General features: G+C 44.3%; 1 protein-coding gene and 1 pseudogene across 1 annotated transcript; one reads left to right on the forward strand and one right to left on the reverse strand.

Moving 5' to 3' along the window:
* Nucleotides 1–4383: 4383 nt before the first annotated feature.
* LOC118649183 (zinc finger protein 615-like) lies at nt 4384–15708 on the reverse strand. The gene is made up of 5 exons (XM_036296009.1): nt 15649–15708; nt 13742–14368; nt 11659–11821; nt 11282–11380; nt 4384–7859 (listed from the first exon to the last, which is right to left on the reverse strand). Exons 2-5 carry the CDS (start codon nt 13754–13756, stop codon nt 5863–5865), a joined length of 2274 nt encoding a protein of 757 aa, XP_036151902.1. The 5' UTR covers nt 13757–14368; nt 15649–15708; the 3' UTR covers nt 4384–5862.
* Nucleotides 15709–16718: 1010 nt separating this feature from the next.
* On the forward strand, nt 16719–17284 carry LOC118649237 (annotated as a pseudogene).
* Nucleotides 17285–23084: the final 5800 nt, after the last annotated feature.

The raw sequence follows: 23084 nt of genomic DNA on the forward strand, positions 1-23084 counted from the left end.
GGCCCAAGGCACAGGCAAGCCTCGGATGGTGGCTGGCTAGTCACCCAGGGCCGGCCTAAGGCACAGGCAAGCCTTGGATGTCAGCTTCCCAGACACGCAGGGCTGGCCCAAGGCACAGGCAAGCCTCGGATGGTGGCTGCCCAGCCGACCAGGGTCTCCCGAGGCTGAGGTAACCAGGACCGGGCGAGGCTGGCGCTGCCAGCAGTGGCAGCAGCAGAGGTGTGGTGGGGGCATCACCTTCCCCTGATCCCTCCTGCCCCTGAGGGCTCCCAGACTGTGAGAGGGGGTAGGCCAGGCTGAGGGCCCCCCCTCCAGTGCATGAATTTTCATGCACGGGTCCTCTAGTTTTTATATAAAATTCACATGGTACTTCTTTTTCTTTTTAAAAAAATATATTTTATTGATTTGTACAGAGAGGAAGGGAGAGGGACAGAGTCAGAAACATGATGAGAGAGAAACATTGATCAGCTGCCTCCTGCACACCCCCCACTGGGGATGTGCCCACAACCAAGGTACATGCCCTTGACCAGAATCGAACCTGGGACCCTCAGTCCTCAGGCTGACGTTCTACCCACTGAGCCAAGCTGATTAGGGCTAAAGAATATCTTTAAGCCCTGGCCGTTTTGGCCCAGTGATAGAGTGTTGGCCTGCGGACTGAAAGGTCCCGGGTTCAATTCCAGGTCAGGGCACATGCCTGGGTTTCAGGCTTGGTCCCCAGTGTGGGGCGTGCAGGAAGCAGCCCATCAATGACTCTCTCTCATCATTGATGTTTCTCTCTCTCTCACACTCCCTTCCTCTTTGAAGTCAATAAAAATATACTTTTAAAAAAAGAATAATTTAAGTTACAGATGAACAACCACATGAAGAGATACACAGTGTGAGGTCTGGAAGGGTCTCAAGCACAGGAGCTTCTGTCCCCATGAAGTTATGGTGCATCACCCTCTTCATACTTGGATGTCTTCACCCACCTGAAGTTTTCCAAACCCCTCCTATTGGGATTTTCATGGAGGCTTTCTTAAGTAGGCATGATTGATCATTAACTCCATTTCCAGACACTCACCCTTCTCTGGATGTGTGGGGTGGAGATGAAATTTCCAACCAGTGTAGCCGCAATAAAACAAAAGATGCTCCTAGTCTATTATCACTTGTGATCTACAAGAGTTTCAGGAGCTCCATGCCAGGAACACATATGTATATATGTATTTTCTATATCAGACAAGGTCAAATAGCCAATCTCAAAAGTGTACTGCTGAATGTCTCCATTTTTCTAATAGTCTATAAATGACAAAAGTATTGATACAAAGAGAGCTGTGATTCCAGAAGTTAGGGTTGTGAAAAGATGTGATGGTGGGGTTTGTGACAACAAAAATTCTGAATTTCTACTGTGGTATTGGTTACAAGAATGTACATAGGTGGTAAAGTTTCTCAAAACTATATATACCCCTGGCCAGTTTGGCTCACTGGATAGAGCATCAGCCCCTGGAATTAAGGGTCTTGGGTTCAATTCCAGTCAAGGTAATGTACCCTCGTTCCAGGTTTGATCCCCGGCCCTAGTTGAACACATGCATGTCTCTCTAAAATCTATGTTTCTCTCTTTCTGTCTCTATCTCTGCCTTCCACTCCCTAAAAATCAATGGAAAAATATCCTCAAGTGAGGATTAACAACAACAAAAATAATAAAATTTGTAACAAAAGAAAAAAACTATATATAAAAACAAACAGAGATGAGTGCGGGTTAAAAGTGGAGATAGAAATAAATCCTGTAGTTAACAGCACTGTAACATTTTCACTCTATTGATAATGAACTGTGAATATGTAAGGTTTTACCTTTGGGAATAGATACATGAAGGGAATTTAGACAATCTCTAGAAAATAGCAGTTATTCAAATGGGACTACATCAAAATAAAAACCTTCTGCACAGCAAAAGAAAACATCAACAAAATGAAAATGCAGCCCACTGTATGGGAAAACATATTTAGCAATGATCCATCTGATAAAGGGTTAATATCCAAAATATATAAGCAACTCATACAACTTAACAAAAGACAAACAATCCAATTAAAAAATGGACAAAGGACCTAAATAGACGCTTCTCCAAAGTGGACATATAGACAGCCAAGAGACATATGAAAAAATGCTCAAAGTCACTGATCATCAGAGACATGCAAATTAAAACAATGAAGTTATCACCTCATACCTGCCAGAATGGCTACCATTAACAAATCAGCAAATGACAGGTGCTGGTGAGGATGTGAAAAGGGAAGCCTAGTACACTGCTGGTGGGAATGCAGACTGGTGCAGACATTATGGAAAATAGTATGGAGTTTCTTCAAAAAATTAAGTATGGAACTGCTATTTGATCCAGTGATCCCACTTCTAGGAATATATCCTAAGAAACCTGAAACACCAATCAGAAAGACTGTATGTACCCCTATGTTCATAGCAGCACAATTTACAATAGCTAAGATATAGAAACTGCCCAAATGCCCATCAGAGGATGAGTGGATAAAAAATCTGTGGTACATTTACACCATGGACTACTATGCAGCAATGAAAAAGAACAATCTCTTACCCTTTGAGACATCATTGAGGGACCTGGAGATTTTCATACTAAGTGAAATCAGTCAGTCAGAGAAAGTATCACATGATCTCACTCATATGTGGAATCTAAGTAACAAAATAAACTGATGAACAGAGTGGATCCAGAGACATGGAAGCAGAGAATGGAGTGCAGAATCTCAGAGGGAAGGCGAGTGGGTGGGAGGTAATCAACCAAAGACCTTGTATTTATATATGCATAACCCAAAGACACAGATAACTAGGTGATAAAAGCCTGGGACGGGGTTGGGGGCGAGCTGAAGGGGTTTAATGGGCAGGGGGGAAAGGGACATATGTAATAGAGCACCTTTTTTGATTCCATTTATTTGAAATTCTAAAACATATACTATGGTTTTTTGGCCGAAACCGGTTTGGCTCAGTGGATGGAGCGTCGCCCTGTGGACTGAAGGGTCCCAGGTTCGATTCCGGTCGGGGGCGTGTACCTGGGTTGCGGGCACATCCCCAATGGGAGATGTGCAGGAGGCAGCTGATCGATGTTTCTCTCTCATCGATGTTTCTAACTCTCTATCTCTCTCCCTTCTTCTCTGTAAAAAAATCAATAAAAATATATTTTAAAAAAATAAAATAAAAAAAATAAAACATATACTATGGTTTTAAAAACAAAAAAGGAAAGAAAATTGCAGTTTTGATTCTAAACTTAATTCAAAATTAAAAGTTATAAATAACATCATGTTTATATTAATTTTATAAACCTCTTGATATTACTTATATACTTGGTCAAACACATTAAAATGTTATCCTTGCCGAAACCGGTTTGGCTCAGTGGATAGAGCGTCAGCCTGCGGACTGAAAGGTCCCAGGTTCGATTCCGGTCAAGGGCATGTACCTGGGTTGCGGGCACATCCCCAGTGGGAGATGTGCAGGAGGCAGCTGATCGATGATTCTCTCTCATCGATGTTTCTAACTCTCTATCTCTCTCCCTTCCTCTCTGTAAAAAATCAATAAAATATATTTAAAAAAAAATGTTATCCTTAAAAATGAATATCAGGCTGTAACCCGTTTGGCTTAGTGGATAGACCGTCGGCCTGAGGACTGAAAGGTCCCAGGTTCAATTCCGGTCAGGGGCATGTACCTTGGTTGCAGGCAGATCCCCAGTAGCGGGTGTGCAGGAGGCAGCTGATCGATGTTTCTCTCTCATCGATGTTTCTAACTCTCTGTCCCTCTCCCTTCCTCTCGGTAAAAAATCAATTAAAATATATTTTTTAGCCGAAACTGGTTTGGCTCAGTCGATAGAGCGTCGGCCTGCGGACTGAAGGGTCCCAGATTCGATTCCGGTCAAGGGCATGTACCTGGGTTGCGGGCACATCCCCAGCAGGAGATGTGCAGGAGGCGGCTGTTCGATGTTTCTCTCTCATGGATGTTTCTAACTCTTTATCCTTCTCCCTTCCTCTCTGTAAAAAATCAATAAAATATATTTAAAAATATATATATATATATTTTGCCGAAACCGGTTTGGCTCAGTGGATAGAACATCAGCCTGCGGACTGAAGGGTCCCGGGTTCGATTCCGGTCAAGGGCATGTACCTGGGTTGTGGGCACATCCCCAGTGGGAGATGTGCAGGAGGCAGCTGATCGATGTTTCTCTCTCATTGATGTTTCTAACTATCTCTCTCTCTTCCTCTCTGTAAAAAAGTCAATAAAATATATTTTATATATATATATATATATATTTTTTTTTTTAAAAAAATGAATATGTTTCATTTTTAAGTGCTTCATGTATTTTGAAATAACCAAAAGAACTAAAGAAGTGCAAAATTTCATAACATAATGAAACAGGCATAGACCACTCCTGTGTTGTATACAAAATTTTATTCATGATGAGAATAATTGTAACTGTTTAAAAGTTATAAAGTCAATGGCAAGGCAACTGAAATTATGGCTGAAGAGCTCAGGGCACAAGCCTGGAATGTGGGTTCAACTCCTAGTAGGGGGCTGTGTGGGGAGCAGCCGATCAATGCTTCTCTCTCATTACTGATGCTTCTATCTCCCTCTTCCTCTCTGAATATATATATATATATAATGTATTTAGAAATTATAGCTGAAGGTATCCTGTCCCTAACTGCTTGTGAGGTTTAGACTTGTGATAGAATGCTTTTTCACTCAAGGATTCTTTTCTTCATTAAGTTATTGGAAGTTTTGCTAAAGTGCACCAATTGAATGTGTTCATGAGTTATTTCTGCATGAATTTCTGGCAAATGATAAGGGAACATGAGTTACTGCAAACCATGCCATATCCCTACCAGAGAAAATTAGTTGTCTAGTGTAAAATGACATCTATTGAGGTTTTACTTTGGGGAAGATGCTTTTCCATACTTAGAAATATTCAATCATGATTTCTGATGATCACATATCGTAAGTTCTACTTCCCACTAAAGAACTTCCTATTCTGTCACATTCATAGGACTTATATCAAGATAAACATTTTAGACATATAATGTCCAAAAATATTTTCATGAAGGCTGATTGTATCCAAATTGTTTTGTAATTTCTTTATATAAAATCAGGAAAATGACCAAGAAAGATAGTACCAGATTCTTTGCAGTAAGTTATTCATTTTCCCCCTAACTTTCCTGTTGTATTAAGTTATTCTTTACTGCATAATATTTTTTGTATACTATTATCTTGAGGACCTACACCTGGCAACAGGCTTACCCGAAAGCAACTACCTGTGAAATCTTACGTTTAACAATTGACAAGTGGTCAGAAGCTTTTCCACAATTGCTGCACCCTTAGGGCCTCCTTCCTGTATGTTTTCTTTGATGAACATAGTCCTGAGTTTGTAGTGAAGGCTTTCCCACATTAAATTCATTCATAGGGCTTCTCTCCCATGTGGATTCTGATGGGTAATGAGATAATTTTTGCTGAATGCAAATTTTCCACATTCAGTACATGCAAACAAAGTCCTTCTTGAGTGATATCTCTGATGGTGCATGAGGCATGTCTTCTTCCTAAAGCCTTAACCACTTTTATTACATGTGTATGGCTTCTCTACAGTATGAGTTTGCTGAAGAATACCCCCAGTATCCTCTTTCCACATTCATTACATATATACAGTTCCTCTCCATATAAATTCACATTTGTGCAATGAGCATGTTTTTCCCAATTAAGCCTTTGCCATACTTCTTGCACATAGAAACGTTATCTCCCATGTGAGTGTGCTGATGTACACTGACATGAGTCTTTGGGGTAAAGATTTACCCCAATTCATTGAACATACACAGTTTCTCTTAAGTATAACTTTGCTAATGTAAAGTAAGATCAGTTTTCATGGTGAAGCCTCTTCCACTACATTCCTGAGGCTTGTCTCTTGTATGTTTTAGGTGATGTTTGATTAGATTACGTTTTACTGTGAAGTCTTTCCCACATTCACTACATATATAAGGTTTCTGTCCTGTATGAGTCCACTGATGTACAATCAGTTGCCTTTTCTGTGGGAAGCCTTTCCCACAATCACTGCATACATAGGGTTTCTCTCCTGTGTGTATTCGCTGATGTACAATCAGACGACTCTTCACGATGAAGCCCTTTCCACATTCACTACACATATATGGTTTTTCTGAAGTATGACCCTGCTGATGTATAGTGAGATCACGCTTCATGGTGAAGCATTTTCCACACACACTACATACATAGGGCTTCTCTCCAGTATGAGTTCGCAGATGTCCTATAAGGCAGTGCTTCGTTGAGAAGCCTTTCCCACATTCACTACATAAAAAGGGTTTCTCTCCTGTATGAGTTCTCTGATGTACAATCAGCTGTATTTTCACCGAGAAGGCTTTTCCACATTCGTTACACACGTAGGGTTTCTCTCCTGTGTGTATTCTCTGATGTATAATGAGAGCACGTTTCACAATAAAGCCTTTTCCACATTCATTGCATATATATGGTTTATCTGAACTATGACTTCGCTGATGTACGGTGAGATCACGCTTCGCAATGAAGCCTTTACCACACACACTACATACATAGGGCTTCTGTTCAGCATGAGTTAGCTGATGTCCTATAAGGTACTGCTTCAATGTGAATCCTTTCCCACATTCATTGCATGTAAAAGGTTTCTCTCCTGTGTGAGTTCGGTGATGCCCTATCAGATGACTCTTTTTGACAAAGCCTTTCCCACATTCACTGCATGTATAAGGTTTCTCTCCTGTATGACTTCTTTCATGTACTGTGAGACTAAACTTTGTAGCGAAGGTCTTCCCACATAGATTGCATCCATGGGGTTTCTCTCCTGTATGAGTTCGATGATGTACAATAAGACGCTTCTTCTCAATAAAGCCTTTTCCACATACACTGCATTTATAAGGCTTTTCTCCTGTATGGGTTTTTGTATGTTTATTTAGATTAGATTTTATACGGAAGGTCTTCCCACACAGATGGCATTCATGGGGTTTCTCTCCTGTATGAGTTCGATGATGGGCAATAAGATGATTTCTCTCAACAAACGCTTTTCCACATTCACTGCATTTGTAAGGTTTCTCTCCTGTATGCATTTTTTGATGTTTATTTAGATTAGACTTTGTACAGAAGGTCTTTTCACATAGACTGCACCGATAGGGTTTCTCCCCTGTATGAGTTCTCTGATGACAAATGAGCCAAAACTTTTTGATGAACTCTTTCCCACACTCACTGCACATATAAGGTTTCTCTCCCATGTGAGTTTTCTGATGTCTATTGAACTGTGATTTCTTGAGGAAGGTTTTGTCACATTCAGTGCATTCATACTGTTTGAGTCCTGAATGAATTCTCTGATGTTCGGTGAGCCTGGATTTTCTGCTGAAAGTTTTCCCACACAGACTGCACTCATAAGGTTTCTCTCTTGTGTGAACTCTGTGGTGATCCGTGAGCTGAGACATCTTCACAAAGGCTTTCCCACATTCAGTGCATACATGTGCTTTTTCTACAGTGATCTGGGACTTCTTATTAATGGGTTTGGTACTGCCAGGCAATGTGATTTCAGTGTAAAATTGTTCTTGGTTAGCATGCACAATGCATGTCCTATCTCCATTCAACTCAATGGAATTCCTTAAGTTACGGCTTTTGTTTTGGTTTTCAAAACTTAAATTTGATTCTGTAAGTTTTTCACTTATCTCACACATATCATGATTTTGCTTTAGTAGGTAATGACCTCCGCTCTGATTAATATTTGCAGACATATTATATTCACAGCATCGTTCCACATTCTTCTGAATGCTTCGACTGTGCAGGTGATGTGGCAGAGGATGGATCTTCCTGCGTTCTAGGACAGAACAGAAGTGAATCATTCTGTAATCTCTCATAATCCTAGTTAGAAATAAAACTGCTTTAAAAAAGCCTTCATGTGAAGTAACTATGTAGTGACAATCTTATGTTATGTAAAATAAGAAATATACTTATTTTCATTCATAGTTCTTGACATTGAGGTTAATATGAAAATGTTAAAGAAGGTCTTATCTAGCCCAACCAGCATGGCTCAGTGGTTCAGCATCTGCCTATGAGCCAGGAGGTCACCATTTGATTCCTCGTCAGGGCACATGCCCGGGTTGTAGGCTCCATACCCACTGAGGGCATGCAGGTGGCAACTAATCAATGATTCTCTCTCATCACTGATGTTTCTAACTCTCTCTCCCTCTCTCTTCCTCTCTGAAATCAATAAAAATATGTATTTTTTAAAAAGGTCTTATCGGAAAATAGTAGTGTGGATCCCATCAATATATACAAGTTCTTCAAAGAAAGAGTCCTAAATGAGACTGTGTTTCAAAACACGTAGAATAAAAGGTGAAAGCACAGGTAGTGCTTTGGAATTCTGCTCCTATGGTTGTAGGACTGAAGCCCTCAGCTCCCAGAGTCCACAGGCTCTTTCCTCTTTGCTTTAAGGCTAATTGGAAAACCACCTCTGCTACTTCTTCTTGTCTCTTAACTTTAGACACTTTTAAAAAGATCATAGATGAGGTCAGGTGATTTTGCACATTTCTGGTGTTGTCAATCCTCACTGGAGGATATTTTTTCCATTGATTTTTAGAGTGTGTGGATGGAAGGGGGGCGGGGAGAGAGGGAGGGAGGGAGGGAGGGAGAGAGAGAGAGAAATATCAATGTGACAGAGACACATTGATTGGTGGGTCCTGCACGCACCCTAGAGGGCAGGGAATTAAATCTGCAACCCAGGTATATGTCCCTTGGGAATCCACCGTGACCCTTCGGTGCAAAGGCCAAAGCTGTAACCACTGGGCACCACCAGCCAGAGCTGATTTAGCTCTTTCCATGAGACACCTGGATTCTTTCCTGTGTACCTTTTATTTTTGATAATATTAATATGTACTTTTGTACTGTCACAAATTGTAACCATGAATATGACAGTACATTACTCTCCCTGATAATTTCTACCTTCTGTACTATAGGCAAGGTTGTCCATTTAAAAAATTAGCCCCACCTGGTTTAGCTCAGTGGCTAGAGCGTTGGCCTGCAGACTGAAGGGTCCCAGGTTCGATTCCAGTCAAGGGCACATGCCCAGGTTGTGGGCTCAATTCCCCAGTGGTAGGTGTGCAGGAGACAGCCAATCAATGATTCTTTCTCATCATTGATGTTTCTATCTCTCTCTCTCTCCCTCTTTCTTCCTCTCTGAAATCAATAAAAATATTTATAAATAAATAAATAAATAAAAAATTAGTGAACTGACCAGTGTGGCTCAGTTGGGTGAGCATCATCCTTTGCACCAAATGGTCACCGGTTCAATTCCCGGTCAGGGCACAGACACAAGTTGTGGGTTTGATCCCCAGTGCACATAGGAGGCAACCAAATGATGTTTCTCTCTCACATTGATGTTCTTTCTCTCTCTCTCTCCCCCTCCCTGTCTCTTTATATCTAAAATCAACAAGAAATATATTTTTTAAAAATTCAAAAATTAGTTAAATAATGCTATTCCTCTACTCAAAAGTTCTCACGGGTGTCTCAACTCATTTGGAATGAAAGCAAGGTCTTAAATGGTCTCCCAAGGCAATGCGTGACCAGTATCTCAGAACTTCCAGCTGCTACACCACGGTCATTATCTCCAGTCATTTTCCCTCTTGCTCTTTACTGGCTATGCAGACAAGTTTCTAGAAGCTCCTCACACAAATCCAGATATAACTCCTTGAATGTCCCATAGTCTCATATTTGAAACACTCCAGGGAGCTGACTCACATCCCTCATCCATGTGCTTAAAGGCAACTTATCAAAGAGCCATTCCACTGCTAACAGCCCAGTAGTAAGAAAAAAGTGATATCGAAAGAGGACATAAGGAAGGCCAAGAGACATGAAAACATGCTCAAAGTCACTAATCATCTGAGAGATGCCAATCAAAATGACAATGGCAAAAAAACAACAACGACAATGAGGTACCATCTCACACCTGTCAGAATAACTATCATCAACAAATCAACAGCCCTGATCGGTTTGGCTCAGTGGATAGAGCATTGGCCTGTGGACTGAAGGGTCCCGGGTTCGATTCCAGACAAGGGCATGTACCTTGGTTGTGGGCACATCCCCAGTGGGGGGTGTGCAGGAGGCAGCTGGTCGATGTTTCTCTCTCATCGATGTTTCTAACTCTGTATCCCTCTCCCTTCCTCTCTGTAAAAAATCAATAATAAAAAAAAAATCGACAAACAACAAGTGCTGGCGAGGATGCGGAGAAAAAGGAACCCTCGTGCACTGCTGGTGGGAATGCAGACTGGTGCAGCCACTTGGAAGACAGTATGGAGTTTCCTCAAAAAACTAAAAATGGAACTGCCATTTGACCCAATGATCCCACTTTTAGGAATATGTCCGAAGAAACTAGAAACAACAATGAGAAAGGATATATGCACGCCTATGTTCATAGCGGCACAATTAACAATAGGTAAGATTTGGAAACAGTCTAAGTGCCCATTAGCAGATGAATGGATTAAAAAACTGTGGTACAGCTACACAATGGAATACTAAGCTGCTATAAAAAGGAAGGAACTCCTAGCATTTGCAACAGCTTGGATAGACCTGGAGAGCGTTATGCTAAGCGAAATAAGTCAGTCAGAGAAAGATAAATATCACATGATCTCACTCATTTGTGAACTATAATGAACATAAATTGATGAACAAAAACAGATCCAGAGACAGAGAAGCATTGAGCAGATGCTCAAACCTCAGAGGGAAGACAGGGGAGGGTGGGGGTAGGTGGAGAGATCAACCAAAGGAGTTGTATGCAAGCATATAAGCATAACACATGGAGGCAGACACCAGGAGGGTGAGGGCATGAATGGGAGTGGGGTGGGGGAGCAATGGGGGGATAAGAACACATATGTAATACCTTAGTTAATAAAGAAAAAAAATAAATTCAAAGTTCTGTCTTTCCAGAGAGGCAAAGAAAGTGGAATTACACAGCAAGAGAGGTGATAACACAAGCAGACACTGTGACTGAAACAAAAAGGAGGAAGATCTGAGAATCCCTGGAGGAAGAAAACTACTAAAACAATAACACGAGGAGGATAAAATAAGATTTTTTAGCAGAAAATAAAAAAGGGGTGTATTTTCCCCTAAACTTCTACAAAGAAAAAGGGTTCTCATACGTGGAGGAGAGATTTGAGTTTCCTCATTCACTGTCACAGCTCTGACGTGGCCTCTGACTGGAATGTGACTTCCTGCCTCCCACCTTGCTGGTTCTCACCCCCTCACCTGGAGAGACTGGACAGTGGCGTCCACGCTGTACTGTCCACGGTTCTTCCCCTCGTTCCAGCTTGAAGAGCGCGTCTGGTGTGCTGCCTTGAAACCCTGCTTGTGAACAAGGACAAAGACTTAGACATATTATCTTGGGCTGGGCTCTGTCAAGAAGAGAGAATGTAACATTTCAAGGAATGAGCAGGTTTCCCATCTGTAACACAAAGACTTTTCTCTCAGGAGAAGGGACATAATACCCTCCTGTCTGCAGCAAGAGAAGTACCTGAGATCCCACCATCTCTGAGAACTGGAGTTACTCTGAGCAGTTACGCAGCTGAGAAAGGAAAAGCCACTAACAGGGTACCCGCTGGGTGACACACGGGAGCTGTCCTCACCCACGCACACCAGGTGGCTGTAGGTCTCCATCATCACGTCCCTGTACAGGTCCTTCTGCTCGGGGCCCAGGAGCTGCCACTCCTCCCAGGTGAAGTCCACGGCCACATCGTGAAATGTCAGGGGTTCCGGTAACAACTCCATGTTGTGTAATGGGGTGATGACCTTTAGATGATATGGAAGAAAGGTTAGTTTTTCTGTGCATGTCACTCTATAAACTGCATCTATGTAGCAACTGGGGTTTTATTTTATATATAGTTGAATAATTACATGCCTAGTAAAACACAGGGTGGGGCAAAAGTAGGTTTACCGTTACTCAAGTGAAAAATTTATATATATATATATATATATATATATATATATATATATATATATATATATAAAAAACCCTAAGTGACAAGAAGGACCAGAATGACAAGTCGTTATGAGGCGTACTGCGGGGGGTGGGGCCAGCGGCCAACCTCCTGTGGCCCCCTCCTCCCGGCTGGCCGGGCCCACATTGGCCCCTATCCGGGCATGGGTGGCCGGACCCCACCCATGCACAAATTCATGCACCGGGCCTCTAGTAATTCTATAATTGCCCTGGCCAGTAGTTTGATAAGCTTCATTTTCCATGCAAGGAGAGGCCAGAGGTTCAATTCCCTGCCAAGGTACATGACCGGTTGCGGGCCTGATCCCCAGTAGGGACATAAGATGCAATAATCCTATCTAATAATAGACAAATAGGGTAATTAACCGTACCTCCGCTACGCTTCCCATTGGCTAATCAGGGCGATATGCAAATTAACTGCCAACCAAGATGGCGACCGGCAGCCATGCAGCTGAAGTGAACATGAGGCTTGCTTGCTCCAGTGATGGAAGAAGCCAAGGTTCCCCGCCTGCTGCGTCCCGGCTCTGAGCTCCTGAAGCCAAAGCTCCAAAAGCAACAATGTTTCAATTATAGAAGCTAAACAAACCCCAGATACCTGCTTTCAGCCAGCCGGGGCCTCAGAGCTGGAGCCGGCTCTCAGCTCCAGTGACAGCTATAGAAGGTAAATAAATCCCAGAATAAAAACAAAAAGAAAAAAAGGAGAGGCTGGGAGCTTTAGTCGCCTGCCAGCCTGAAAACGGCCCTCAACCCTCACCCAGACTGGCCAGGCACCCCAGTGGGGACCCCCAACCTGAAGGGGGTGTGACCAGCTGCAAACAGCCATCAGCCCCTCATCCAGGCTGGCCAGGCCCCCCAGTGGGGACCTCCACCCTGAAGGGGGTGTCACCCAAGCGGGACCCCTACCCTGATCCGGGACACACTTCAGGGCAAACCAGCCCGTCCCACCCGTGCACCAGGCCTCTATCCTATATAGTAAAAGGGTAATATGAAAACTGACCCTAACAGCAAAAAGACTGGGAATGACTGGTCACTAAGACACACACTGACCACCAGGGGGCAGACACTCAGTGCAGGAGCTGCCCTCTGGTAGTCAGTGTGCTCTCACAGGGGGGAGCTCTGCTCAGCCACAAGCCAGGCTGATGGCTGCCAATACAGCAGTGGTGGTGGGAGCCTCTCTTGCCTACTCAGCAGCGCTAAGGATGTCCGACTGCAGCTTAGGTCTGCTCCCCGCTAGCAAGTGGACATCCCTGGAGGGCTGTCGGGCTGCCAGAGGGATGTCTGATGCCATCTTAGGCCCAATCCCCTGGGGAGCAGGCCAAATCCAGCAAGTGGTCATCCCCCGAGGGGTTCCAGACTGCGAGAGGGCACAGGCCGGGCTGAGGGACCCCCGCCCCCTGAGTGCACAAATTTTTGTGCACTGGGCCTCTAGTTAATAAATAATAATACAAGAATAAATTGCAGTTTGTGTACTCACAAACTTTGCCACATCTTGTATTTTGTAATTATGCATTCACACATTCATGGATTCATCCAATTACAAGTTTCAATAATGTGTAAAAAAATGTTCTTGTTAACCTAGAAATGCCACTTTATATTTGAGAAACAAAAGATATACATATAGTGTATGTATATTTTTCATATTAACAAAGGTGGTTTTTATAGGCCTCTAGATATCCATGAATGAAGACAAGAAAGGATAAAGCAAACCCAATCACCTGAGCCTGGAGCATTTCCTTCTGTTCTCTGAAAAGAGCCACAATGGCGAGGCCCTTGTGACAGGCCACAATTGATGTGTTCGGGGTTTGCCTCTGTATTTCTTTCTTTTTTTAAATATATTTTTATTGATTTCAGAGAGGAAAGGAGAGGGAGAGAGAGAAACATCCATGATGAGAGAGAATCATGGATCAGCTGCCTCCTGCACGCACCCTACTGGGGATCCAGCCTGCAACCCGGGCATGTGTCCTTGACTGGAATCGAATCTGGGGTCTGTCAATCCCCAGGCCAAAGCTCTATCTACTGAGCCAAACCAGCCAGGGCTGCTCTTTATTTCTGTAGAGAAATCCGTCTGCAGTCAGGGGTGTCATGGAAATGCTGACACCCAACCCCACAGCCTCCTCCTGCTTCACATGGTTCTATTGCTCCAGGGGAGTCAGGCCTGTGGACGGAGGAGAGAATCCCACGGGTGGTGCACTTCCTCTGGGCCCCGATGCTACACTGCTCTGAGCACTCAGCTCACACAAGGCCACAGGATCGCTAGTGTCCCTTCAAATGGTGCCAGGAAGTACGTATTCTTCTGGCCAGGAGAGCTTTAGGTCCCACCTGTGCGGCGGCACTCCTTTATCCTGTGGAGGTAAGTGGGGTGCGTGTCACAGGAGACCTGGGAGATGACATCCATGCCCGCACCAGGCCTAGGAGCGGGTGAGCCTCAGGAAAATCACTAACACAGAGCAGAGCATGTGGACAGAGAGGGTCTGGGCACTGTTTCCCTTGAAAGCTTGTGTGCTCAGGTGCCTCTTCAAACGTTTCTGCACACATTTCAGCCAGAAACCCAGTGCACTGGGCAAGCTCTCAGCTCTCTCTCATAAGCAAAAATGTTACTATCTTAGGGGTTTTGAATATATACGAAAGTACCCAAGATGGTAAACGAACTGGAAGGCGGTAAATGAATTTGAAGTTCTTTAAGATCCCTGTATTGTTAGAGGAGAGAATAAAGTACTAATTAAGTCAAGAATTTAACAAAGTTCCAGGTTGTATGCAGTCTCTAATGTCAGAATAAAAACTAACAGTTGTCTTAAAGTACATAATTTACATGCTAGTGGATGGGGGAAATATAATTTTAAAACAACACCTGAGCCCTGGACAGTGTGGCTCAGTTAGTTGAGCATTATCCCTAGGTGGGTTTTCATTCCCCTCACTCTCATACACGACTGGGAAGCAGAGTGAGAATTCAAGATCTCCACTAGCTTCAGCTTCTCTTATCACCCTTTGAAATTTAGACCTGGAGCTCATAGGAGCCGGAGGACCTGGTTTAGGCTTCCTTTCTAATTTAGGGAGCCTGTTTTGAATGGGAGGGCTTTTCTCCTCTCTACTGACTGGAAAGGACCAAGGGTCATGTTTATGATATTTATTCTCCTTTCAATCAGTAGGCATAGCAAAATTGCTCTTAGATTGATCTGGGGACAATAATGATGTGTCCTCTCTAGGTGGAGCTGAGGGACTATTTAAAGTTTGAGAAAGTTCAACCGTTTCTGCCTCTGGTGCCAAGGTGTCACGAATTAAATTCCAGAGGTAAAAAAGGGGCCTTCTGAGATCTATGGAATCTGTAATAAGTCTTTAATTGCTCTCCTTCAGTCCAAGTTTCTAAACATTCCTTCCTCAGGAAACCATGAACAGACTTCTTGTATAAAACGTTCTGTCTGATTGGGAGTAACCTTAACTCCTCTGGTAGCAAACATATGTTTTAAAAGATCAATACAGAGTCTTCTTTCTTTCGACTCAGTATGGCCCATCTTCTCAATCTAGGTTCTGTACTATCTACCCTCTTACCCTACTTATCCTCTATAGGGGGGTCTGCAGCACCTTACGACAGAGTCCTATCAATCCCGAGTGCGGGGGGGCTTACCTAGGGGAATCCTGTTCGGATGCCAGATGTTGGGGTCCTGCCCCAGCAGGTCCAGGGGTTCCCAAAGGTGTGGACGAGTCAGCGAAGAAGGAAGGACACGGAGACAGTGTTCAGTTGATCAGCAGCTTAGCCAGGTTCTCTAGCCAGGTTTGGTCTTTATTCTCCTGTTACATCTGTATTTATACAAGTGGATTTTAATCCTGTCCATTCTATTCCAAAGGTTAGGGCATTTCTTATCTCCATTCCAAGGTTACTCTATTGTTCTATTAAGCTACAAGGAAGTAACTGAAGGAGATTATCCTAAGTAAAGATTATGTAGCTTAAGCGTGATTGTTCGTAGTTAAAGTGATTAATTACCAGCCTGGCACTTAGTTAAGGGGTTTTACGGATTTATTCCCTTCCTTAGTCCTGTTAATCCCTAACTCCAGGGAAAAAATTCCCACCTGGGGAAACAACCTTTCTCGGAGAGGTGACCTTGGTTAAAACACATAGTGCTAAGAAGGGGAGCAAACATATTAAGAACAGTATGCCATCTACGCCAGGTCCCTTGAAACATATGCTGTGCAGATGTTTCTTCCCTGCAGCAACTGTGTCAAGCAGCAAGGATGGAACAGCTTCCAGCAATTGATATTTCAATCGCTCTCTCTCCTGCTCCCTTCCTTTCTGAAATCAATAAAAAATATTTCTTAAATGGTAAAACACTTTTTTTTGTGAAGCATATGTGAGAGACATTCTGTGGCTTGCAACTTCTAAAATAATTACTGTGTAAACATTATAGAATAGGGTTACCTGACCCTCATTACAGAGCAAAAAAGTATACACCTGCTTTTTTAAAAAAATATATATTTTATTGATTTTTTTACAGAGAGGAGGGAGAGGGATAGAGAGTTAGAAACATCAATGAGAGAGAAACATCAATCAGCTGCCTCCTGCACACCCCCTACTGGGGATGTTCCCGCAACCAAGGTACATGCCCTTAGCCGGAATCGAACCTGGGACCTTTCAGTCCGCAGGCCGGCGTCTATCCACTGAGCCAAATCGGTTACTGCATACACCTGCTTTTTAGGAAGATGCCAAAAGCTAAGAAGGAAGTCCCTGCCCCTCCCAAAGCCAAAGCCAAAGCAAAGGCTTTGAAGGCAAAGAAAGCAGTGTTGAAAGGCGTCCATAGCCACACAAAAAAGAAGATCCGCACATCACCCACCTTCCGACGGCCAAAGACACTAAGGCTCCAGAGGCAGCCCAAATATTCTCAGAAGAGCGTGCCCGGAAGAAACAAGCTTACCCTCTACGCCATCATCAAATTCCCCCTGACTACTAAGTCAGCCATGAAGAAGATAGAAGACAGTAAGACACTAGTATTCATTGTGGATGTCCAGGCCAAGAAGCACCAGATCAAACAGGCTGTGAAGAAGCTTATGACACTGATGTGGCCAAGGTCAACACCCTGATCAGGCCTGATGGTGAGAAGGCATATGTTCGACTGGCTCCTGAATATGGTGCCAACAAAATCGGAATCATCTAAACTGAGTCCAGCTGCCTAATTCTAAATATAAAAATTTCACACGGAAAAAAAAAAAAAGTATACACCTATGTACTGAGCAAAAGAACCCTGACATTAAAAAATGCATAATATGCCGAAACCAGTTTGGCTCAGTGGATAGAGCGTTGGCCTGCGGACTGAAAGGTCCCAGGTTCGATTCCGGTCAACAGCATGTACCTGGGTTGCGGGCACATCCCCAGTAGGAGATGTGCAGGAGGCAGCTGATCGATGTTTCTCTCTCATTGATGTTTCTAACTCTCTCTCTCCCTTCCTCTCTGTAAAAAATCAATAAAATATATTTAAAAAAATGCATAATATAAGATGACTGATACAGTTAAAAGTAGGTAAACTTAATAAACTATAAGGATCGGGGGTGATTAATAACATGACAAAACTATAAAGGCCTTAAAGTGCTCGGTGTGGAGAGCAATAGTAATTACCTGGGGTGAGAGGATGTAATATAATTGGGAGGGCACACAGAACACCACGGGGTGCTGGAGTCTCGTTTCTTACATCTGTGAGCAGCACATATGAACATGCATGTCAATACGGCTTTCATACTAAGTTATGAGTGAGGCTGGGTTGTCTCTCCGCTGCTGTCAGCCAACCCCTGGATAAGGAGCTAAGGCACAGGGCTTCTGCCCTAACCGGTTCGGCTCAGTGGATAGAGCCTCCGCCTGCGGACTGAAGGGTCCCATGTTCGATTCCGGTCAAGGGCATGTACCTTGGTTGTGGGCACATCCCCATAGGGGCGTGCAGGAGGCAGCTGATCGATGTTTCTCTCACATCCATGTTTCTAACTCTCTATCCCTCCCCTTCCTCTCTGTAAAAAGCCAATAAAATATATTAAAAAAAAAAAGAATGCTCACAGCGGCGTCCTTCATAGGGGACCCCAGTCTCCCCCGATCACCGGCTCCGCCCTCCCCCAGGCCTGACGCCTCAGCCTTACCCGCTGTCCAGAGCACCCGGAAGGTGGCAGTTTCGATTCTGAGTGAGGACACATCCCCTGTTTCGGGTTCGATCGTGGGCGTACAGGAGGGAAGCCATCAGTGGGTCTCTCTCAAAGCAATGTCTCTCTCTCTCTCAAAATGAATGAATGAATGAATGAATGAATGAATGACAGAATCTATACTAACTAAAGGGTAATATGCTAAATAGACCGGGTATCTTCCGGACAAAGCCACGGTGGCGGGGCCAAGGCAGAGGCAGCTAGAGGCAATCAGGCGGCTGCGAACAACACCTGTTCATCAGCAGCAGGAAACGGCCTCAGCCTCCAGCCCGGAGGAACCTCCACGCCCACCAGCCGGGGTCCTGGGCGACCACAGCTCCACCTCCCCCGACGCTCCGGAAAGACACGCCTCCCCCCGCCCCCCCATTAACCCCAAACCCGGACCGACGCCCCCACACGGCGACCCCCACCGAGGAGCCCCGCGGAAAACCCCGGACCGGAACCTGACGCCGCGATCAGCCAAACGTCAGCCGAGTCCCTCACAGAGGGACCCGCAAAGGCCACGGCGGGCGGGACACGGCCGTCCATCTCTCCCGACCCCGAACCGCCGGGGGACCCCAAGGGGACCCCAACCGCAGGCGGGAGCGTCACACCTGCTTCCTCCCAAACACCTTGGTGCCCCCCGCCCCCCCGCAAAGCGACCCGACCGCCGCCGGGAATCCCGCGGGTCCCGCTGCACCCCTCCCACCCTCTGGCGAACCTCACAGGAGGAAAAACATTTTCTATAAACTTGAAAGGACAGGAGCTCACTGACCTGCTTTCTGCAAACCACCGGGATGGCCCAAGCGTTACACTTCCGCGAACGGATTCGGCGGCTGCAAGCGGCGCTCAGATATTGCGTCATCCGGCGGCGGCGGGCGGGGACCTGAGGCCTTCGCAGAACCGTATTCCCCTCCCGGAAAATGGCGGCGCCCAGTTGCCGCGCCGCCGCCTGGGGGCCGCCATGTTGGGAGGCCTGACTGCCGTACAGAAGGCAAAGCCAGGACTTTGGGTCCAGGAGCCAGGGATGGAGGGAAGGTGAGAAACTCAGGAATTTTATCTCGTTTCCCAGCACTTGGACAGTTGTGTAAAGTGAGTAATATTTTCAGAGCTTGGGGAGGCAAATACGAAATGAGATAAATTGTCTTGCGTGGTCTGGGCAAAGAAGTCATGTGACTGCAGCTTTTTATGTTATTTATTAATTTACTAGAGGCCCGGTGCACGAAATTCCTGTGGGGGAGGGGAGCTCTTCAGCCCCACCTGCACCCTCTCCAATCCAGGACCCGTCGGGGGATGTCTGACTGCCGGTTTAGGCCCGATTCCTCTCGAAATCTGGGACTGCTGGCTCCTAACTGCTCACCTGCCTGCTGGCCTGATCACCCCTAACTGCTCTCCCTTGCCGGCCTGATCGCCCCTAACTGCTCTCCCTTGCCTGCCTGATCGCTCCTAACTGCTCACCTGCCTGCTGGCCTGATCGCCCCTAACTGCTCTCCCTTGCCTGCCTGATCGCCCCTAACTGCTCTCCCTTGCCTGCCTGATCGCCCCTAACTGCTCTCCCTTGCCTGCCTGATCGCCCCTAACTGCTCTCCCTTGCCTGCCTGATCGCCCCTAACTGCTCTCCCTTGCCTGCCTGATCGCCCCTAACTGCTCTCCCTTGCCTGCCTGATCGCCCCTAACTGCTCTCCCTTGCCGGCCTGATCGCCCCTAACTGCTCTCCCTTGCCTGCCTGATCGCCCCTAACTGCTCTCCCTTGCCATCCTGATGGCCCCTAACTGCTCTCCCTTGCCATCCGGATCGCCCCTAACTGCTCTCCCTTGCTGGCCTGATCGCCCCTAACTGCTCTCCCTTGCCATCCTGATCACCCCTAACTGCTCTCCCTTGCCATCCTGATCGCCCCTAACTGCTCTCCCTTGCCATCCTGATCGCCCCTAACTGCTCTCCCTTGCCGGCCTCATTGCCTTTAACTGCTTCTGCCTTGACCCACCATAGCTTTGTCCAGAAAATACCCAGTCTATTTAGCATATTACCCTTTAATTAGTATAGATTTTGTCATTCATTTTGAGAGAGAAATTGCTGTGAGAGAGATCCACTGATGGGTTGCCTCCTGTACGCCCCCCACAGGGATCAAACCTGAAATAGGGCATGTGTCCTCACCCAGAATCAAAACTGCCACTTTCCCAGTGCTCTGGACAGCACGCCAACAAAGTCACCACCCAGGCCATGGCTGCAGGTTTTATTATCCAGTTTGTACAACATATTTCTTTCTTTCTTTTTTTTTTTTTGTACAACATATTTCTAAAAAAAAACACCACAAGTTGCCCTGGCCGGGTTCTTCAGTGGTTAGAGCGTGGGCCTGCAGACCAAAGGTGGTTGGGGTTCCATTCCTGGTCAAGGGTAGGTCCCTGGGTTGCAGATTCCCCAGCCCTGGTAAGGGGGACATGTGGGTGGCAACCAATGGATGGGTCTCTCACGTGGATGTTTCTCTCCCCATCCCCCTCCTGCTCCATTGCATCTCTTTACAAAACATTGGGTGGGGATTTAAAAAAAACACAAAATATCCTCCGGTGAGGATTTAAAAACCCACACACACAAAAAAAACCCAAGACTTGTTGCATAGAGAAAAAGGCATGAAATTAGTGAAATTGCAACATACAGCTTTGTTGTTTCCCCGCTCCTTTAATTAAAAAATTGCCAGAAGTCATAGACAGTTACAAGTGACCAGACATTTTACCAAAGTTAATGTGATGACAAATACACATCTAACTACACATTCATCATTGAGGTTATAGATGAACAGGCAGAGATACACTCTGCGAGGTCTGGGAGTCCCAAGCACAACATCTGTCCCCATGAAACGAGGGTGCATCACCCTCCCCATACCTGGATGTCTTTATCCACCTGGAAGATCTCAGAATATCCAGCTATAGGGATGTTTATGAATCCTTCCTCAAATAGGCATGATTGACCATGAATTGTACTTCCAGACCCTCTCTCCTGTTATCACTTAGAAATTTACAAGGGTTCCAGGCGATTTGTACGTGGAACCAGAGGCAGAGACCAATATGTATTCTTACAAGTTCAAATAGCCCAACTCAAAAGGATACATGTAAAATGACTCGATTTTTCTAATATTCCATACATGACAAAACTACAGATACAAAGAGAGCAATGATGCCAAAAACTAAGGTCAGGACAAGGATGTGACTATGAAAAGGTAGTTGGACCAGTGTTACTCAGTGGTTGAGTATCAACCCATGAACCAGGTCACGTCAATAACCGGTCACGGCACATGCCTGGGTTTCCGGCGTGACCCCTGGTAGGGGGTGTGTAGGAGGCAACCAATCAGTTATTCTCTCTTATCATTGATGTTTCTATCTCCCTCTCCCTTCTGTTCTCTGAAATCAATAAAAACCTTTTTTTAAAAAAAAAAAGAATGAAAGATAGCCTGAAGGAGTTTGTGATAGCAAAACTTTCTGAATTTCTACTATGGTTACAAAAATCTACATGTGATAAAATTTCCTTAAATTATATATAATAAAACAAACAAAAATGAGTGTTTGCTAAAATTGGAGATACAAATAAATCCTGTAGTTAAGAGCACTGTAACAATTTCACTTTACTCTACTTGAGAATGAACTGTGACTATGTAAGGTTTTACCTTTGCAAGTAAATAGATAGATGAAGGGCATTTGGAAATCTCAAGAAAATTTCAGTTTTTGTGATTCTAAGCTTATTTCAAAATTAAGGTTTTTTTTCAAAATTAAAAGTTTTAAAAACTCACATTTATATTAATTTTATAAACCACTTGATGCTACTTATAAACTTAGTCAAACACATTAAAATGTTATCCTTATAAATGAATATATTCATTTACATGTACTTCAAGTATTCTGAAATAACCCCAAAACAGAAAGAAGTGCAATATTTAATTACAGAATTAAACAGGCATAGACCACCCATGTGCTGTATATATTAAAATTTAATTCACAATGAGAGTTGTCACAGTTTAAAACTTATAAAATCAAAGGCAAGGTGAGTAGAAATACTGTTGAAGGTATTCTATCCACAAAGGCTTGTGAGGTATATTTTCTTTCTTTTTTTTTTTTTAAATATATTTTATTGAGTTTTTACAGAGAGGAAGGGAGAGAGATAGAGAGTTAGAAACATCGATGAGAGAGAAACATCGATCAGCTGCCTCCTGCACATCTCCTACTGGGGATGTGCCCGCAACCCAGGTACATGCCCTTGACCGGAATCGAACCTGGGACCTTTCAGTCCGCAGGCCGACGCTCTATCCACTGAGCCAAACCGGTTTCGGCGTGAGGTATATTTTCTGTTCAGACTTGTGACAGAATGCTTTTTCATTCAAGGCTTCTCTTCTTCACTAAGTTATCAGAAGTTTTGCTCAAGTCCACCAAATGGAACGTGTTCATGAGTTGTTCATGGATTGATGGCAAATGATAAGGCAACATAAATTACTGCAAACCATGCCGTAGTCCTGCCAGAGAAAAGTATTTCTCTAGTGTAGACTGACACCTATTGAAGTCTTACTTTTGGGGCAGATGCTTTCAAACAATTAGAAATATTCATTCATTCATGATCTCTGATCACATGTGATAGGGTCTACTTCCCACTAAAGAATTTACTACTGTCGCATTCATAGGTTTTATATCAGGATAAATTTTTTCGACATATAATGTCCTAAAATATTTTAATCAAGGCTGATTGTATTTGAGTTGTTTTGTAATTTTTTTAAAATATATTTTATTGATTTTTTACAGAGAGGAAGGGAGAGAGACAGAGAGTTAGAAACATCGATGAGAGAGAAACATCGATCAGCTGCCTCCTGCACACCTCCCACCGGGGATGTGCCCGCAACCCAAGTACATGCCCTTGACCGGAATCGAA

Source organism: Myotis myotis, unplaced genomic scaffold, assembly GCF_014108235.1.
Source record: "Myotis myotis isolate mMyoMyo1 unplaced genomic scaffold, mMyoMyo1.p scaffold_m19_p_28, whole genome shotgun sequence".
NCBI lineage: Eukaryota > Metazoa > Chordata > Mammalia > Chiroptera > Vespertilionidae > Myotis > Myotis myotis.

What these genes read in the sequence shown, in the direction of transcription:
- LOC118649183 (XM_036296009.1), bottom strand. An exon ending in CAGCCACCTGGTGTGCGTGG is followed by an intron (nt 11,381 to 11,658) that starts GTGAGGACAGCT and finishes CTTGTTCACAAG; the next exon opens with CAGGGTTTCAAGGCAGCACA. An exon ending in CCACTGTCCAGTCTCTCCAG is followed by an intron (nt 7,860 to 11,281) that starts GTGAGGGGGTGA and finishes GTTCTGTCCTAG; the next exon opens with AACGCAGGAAGATCCATCCT.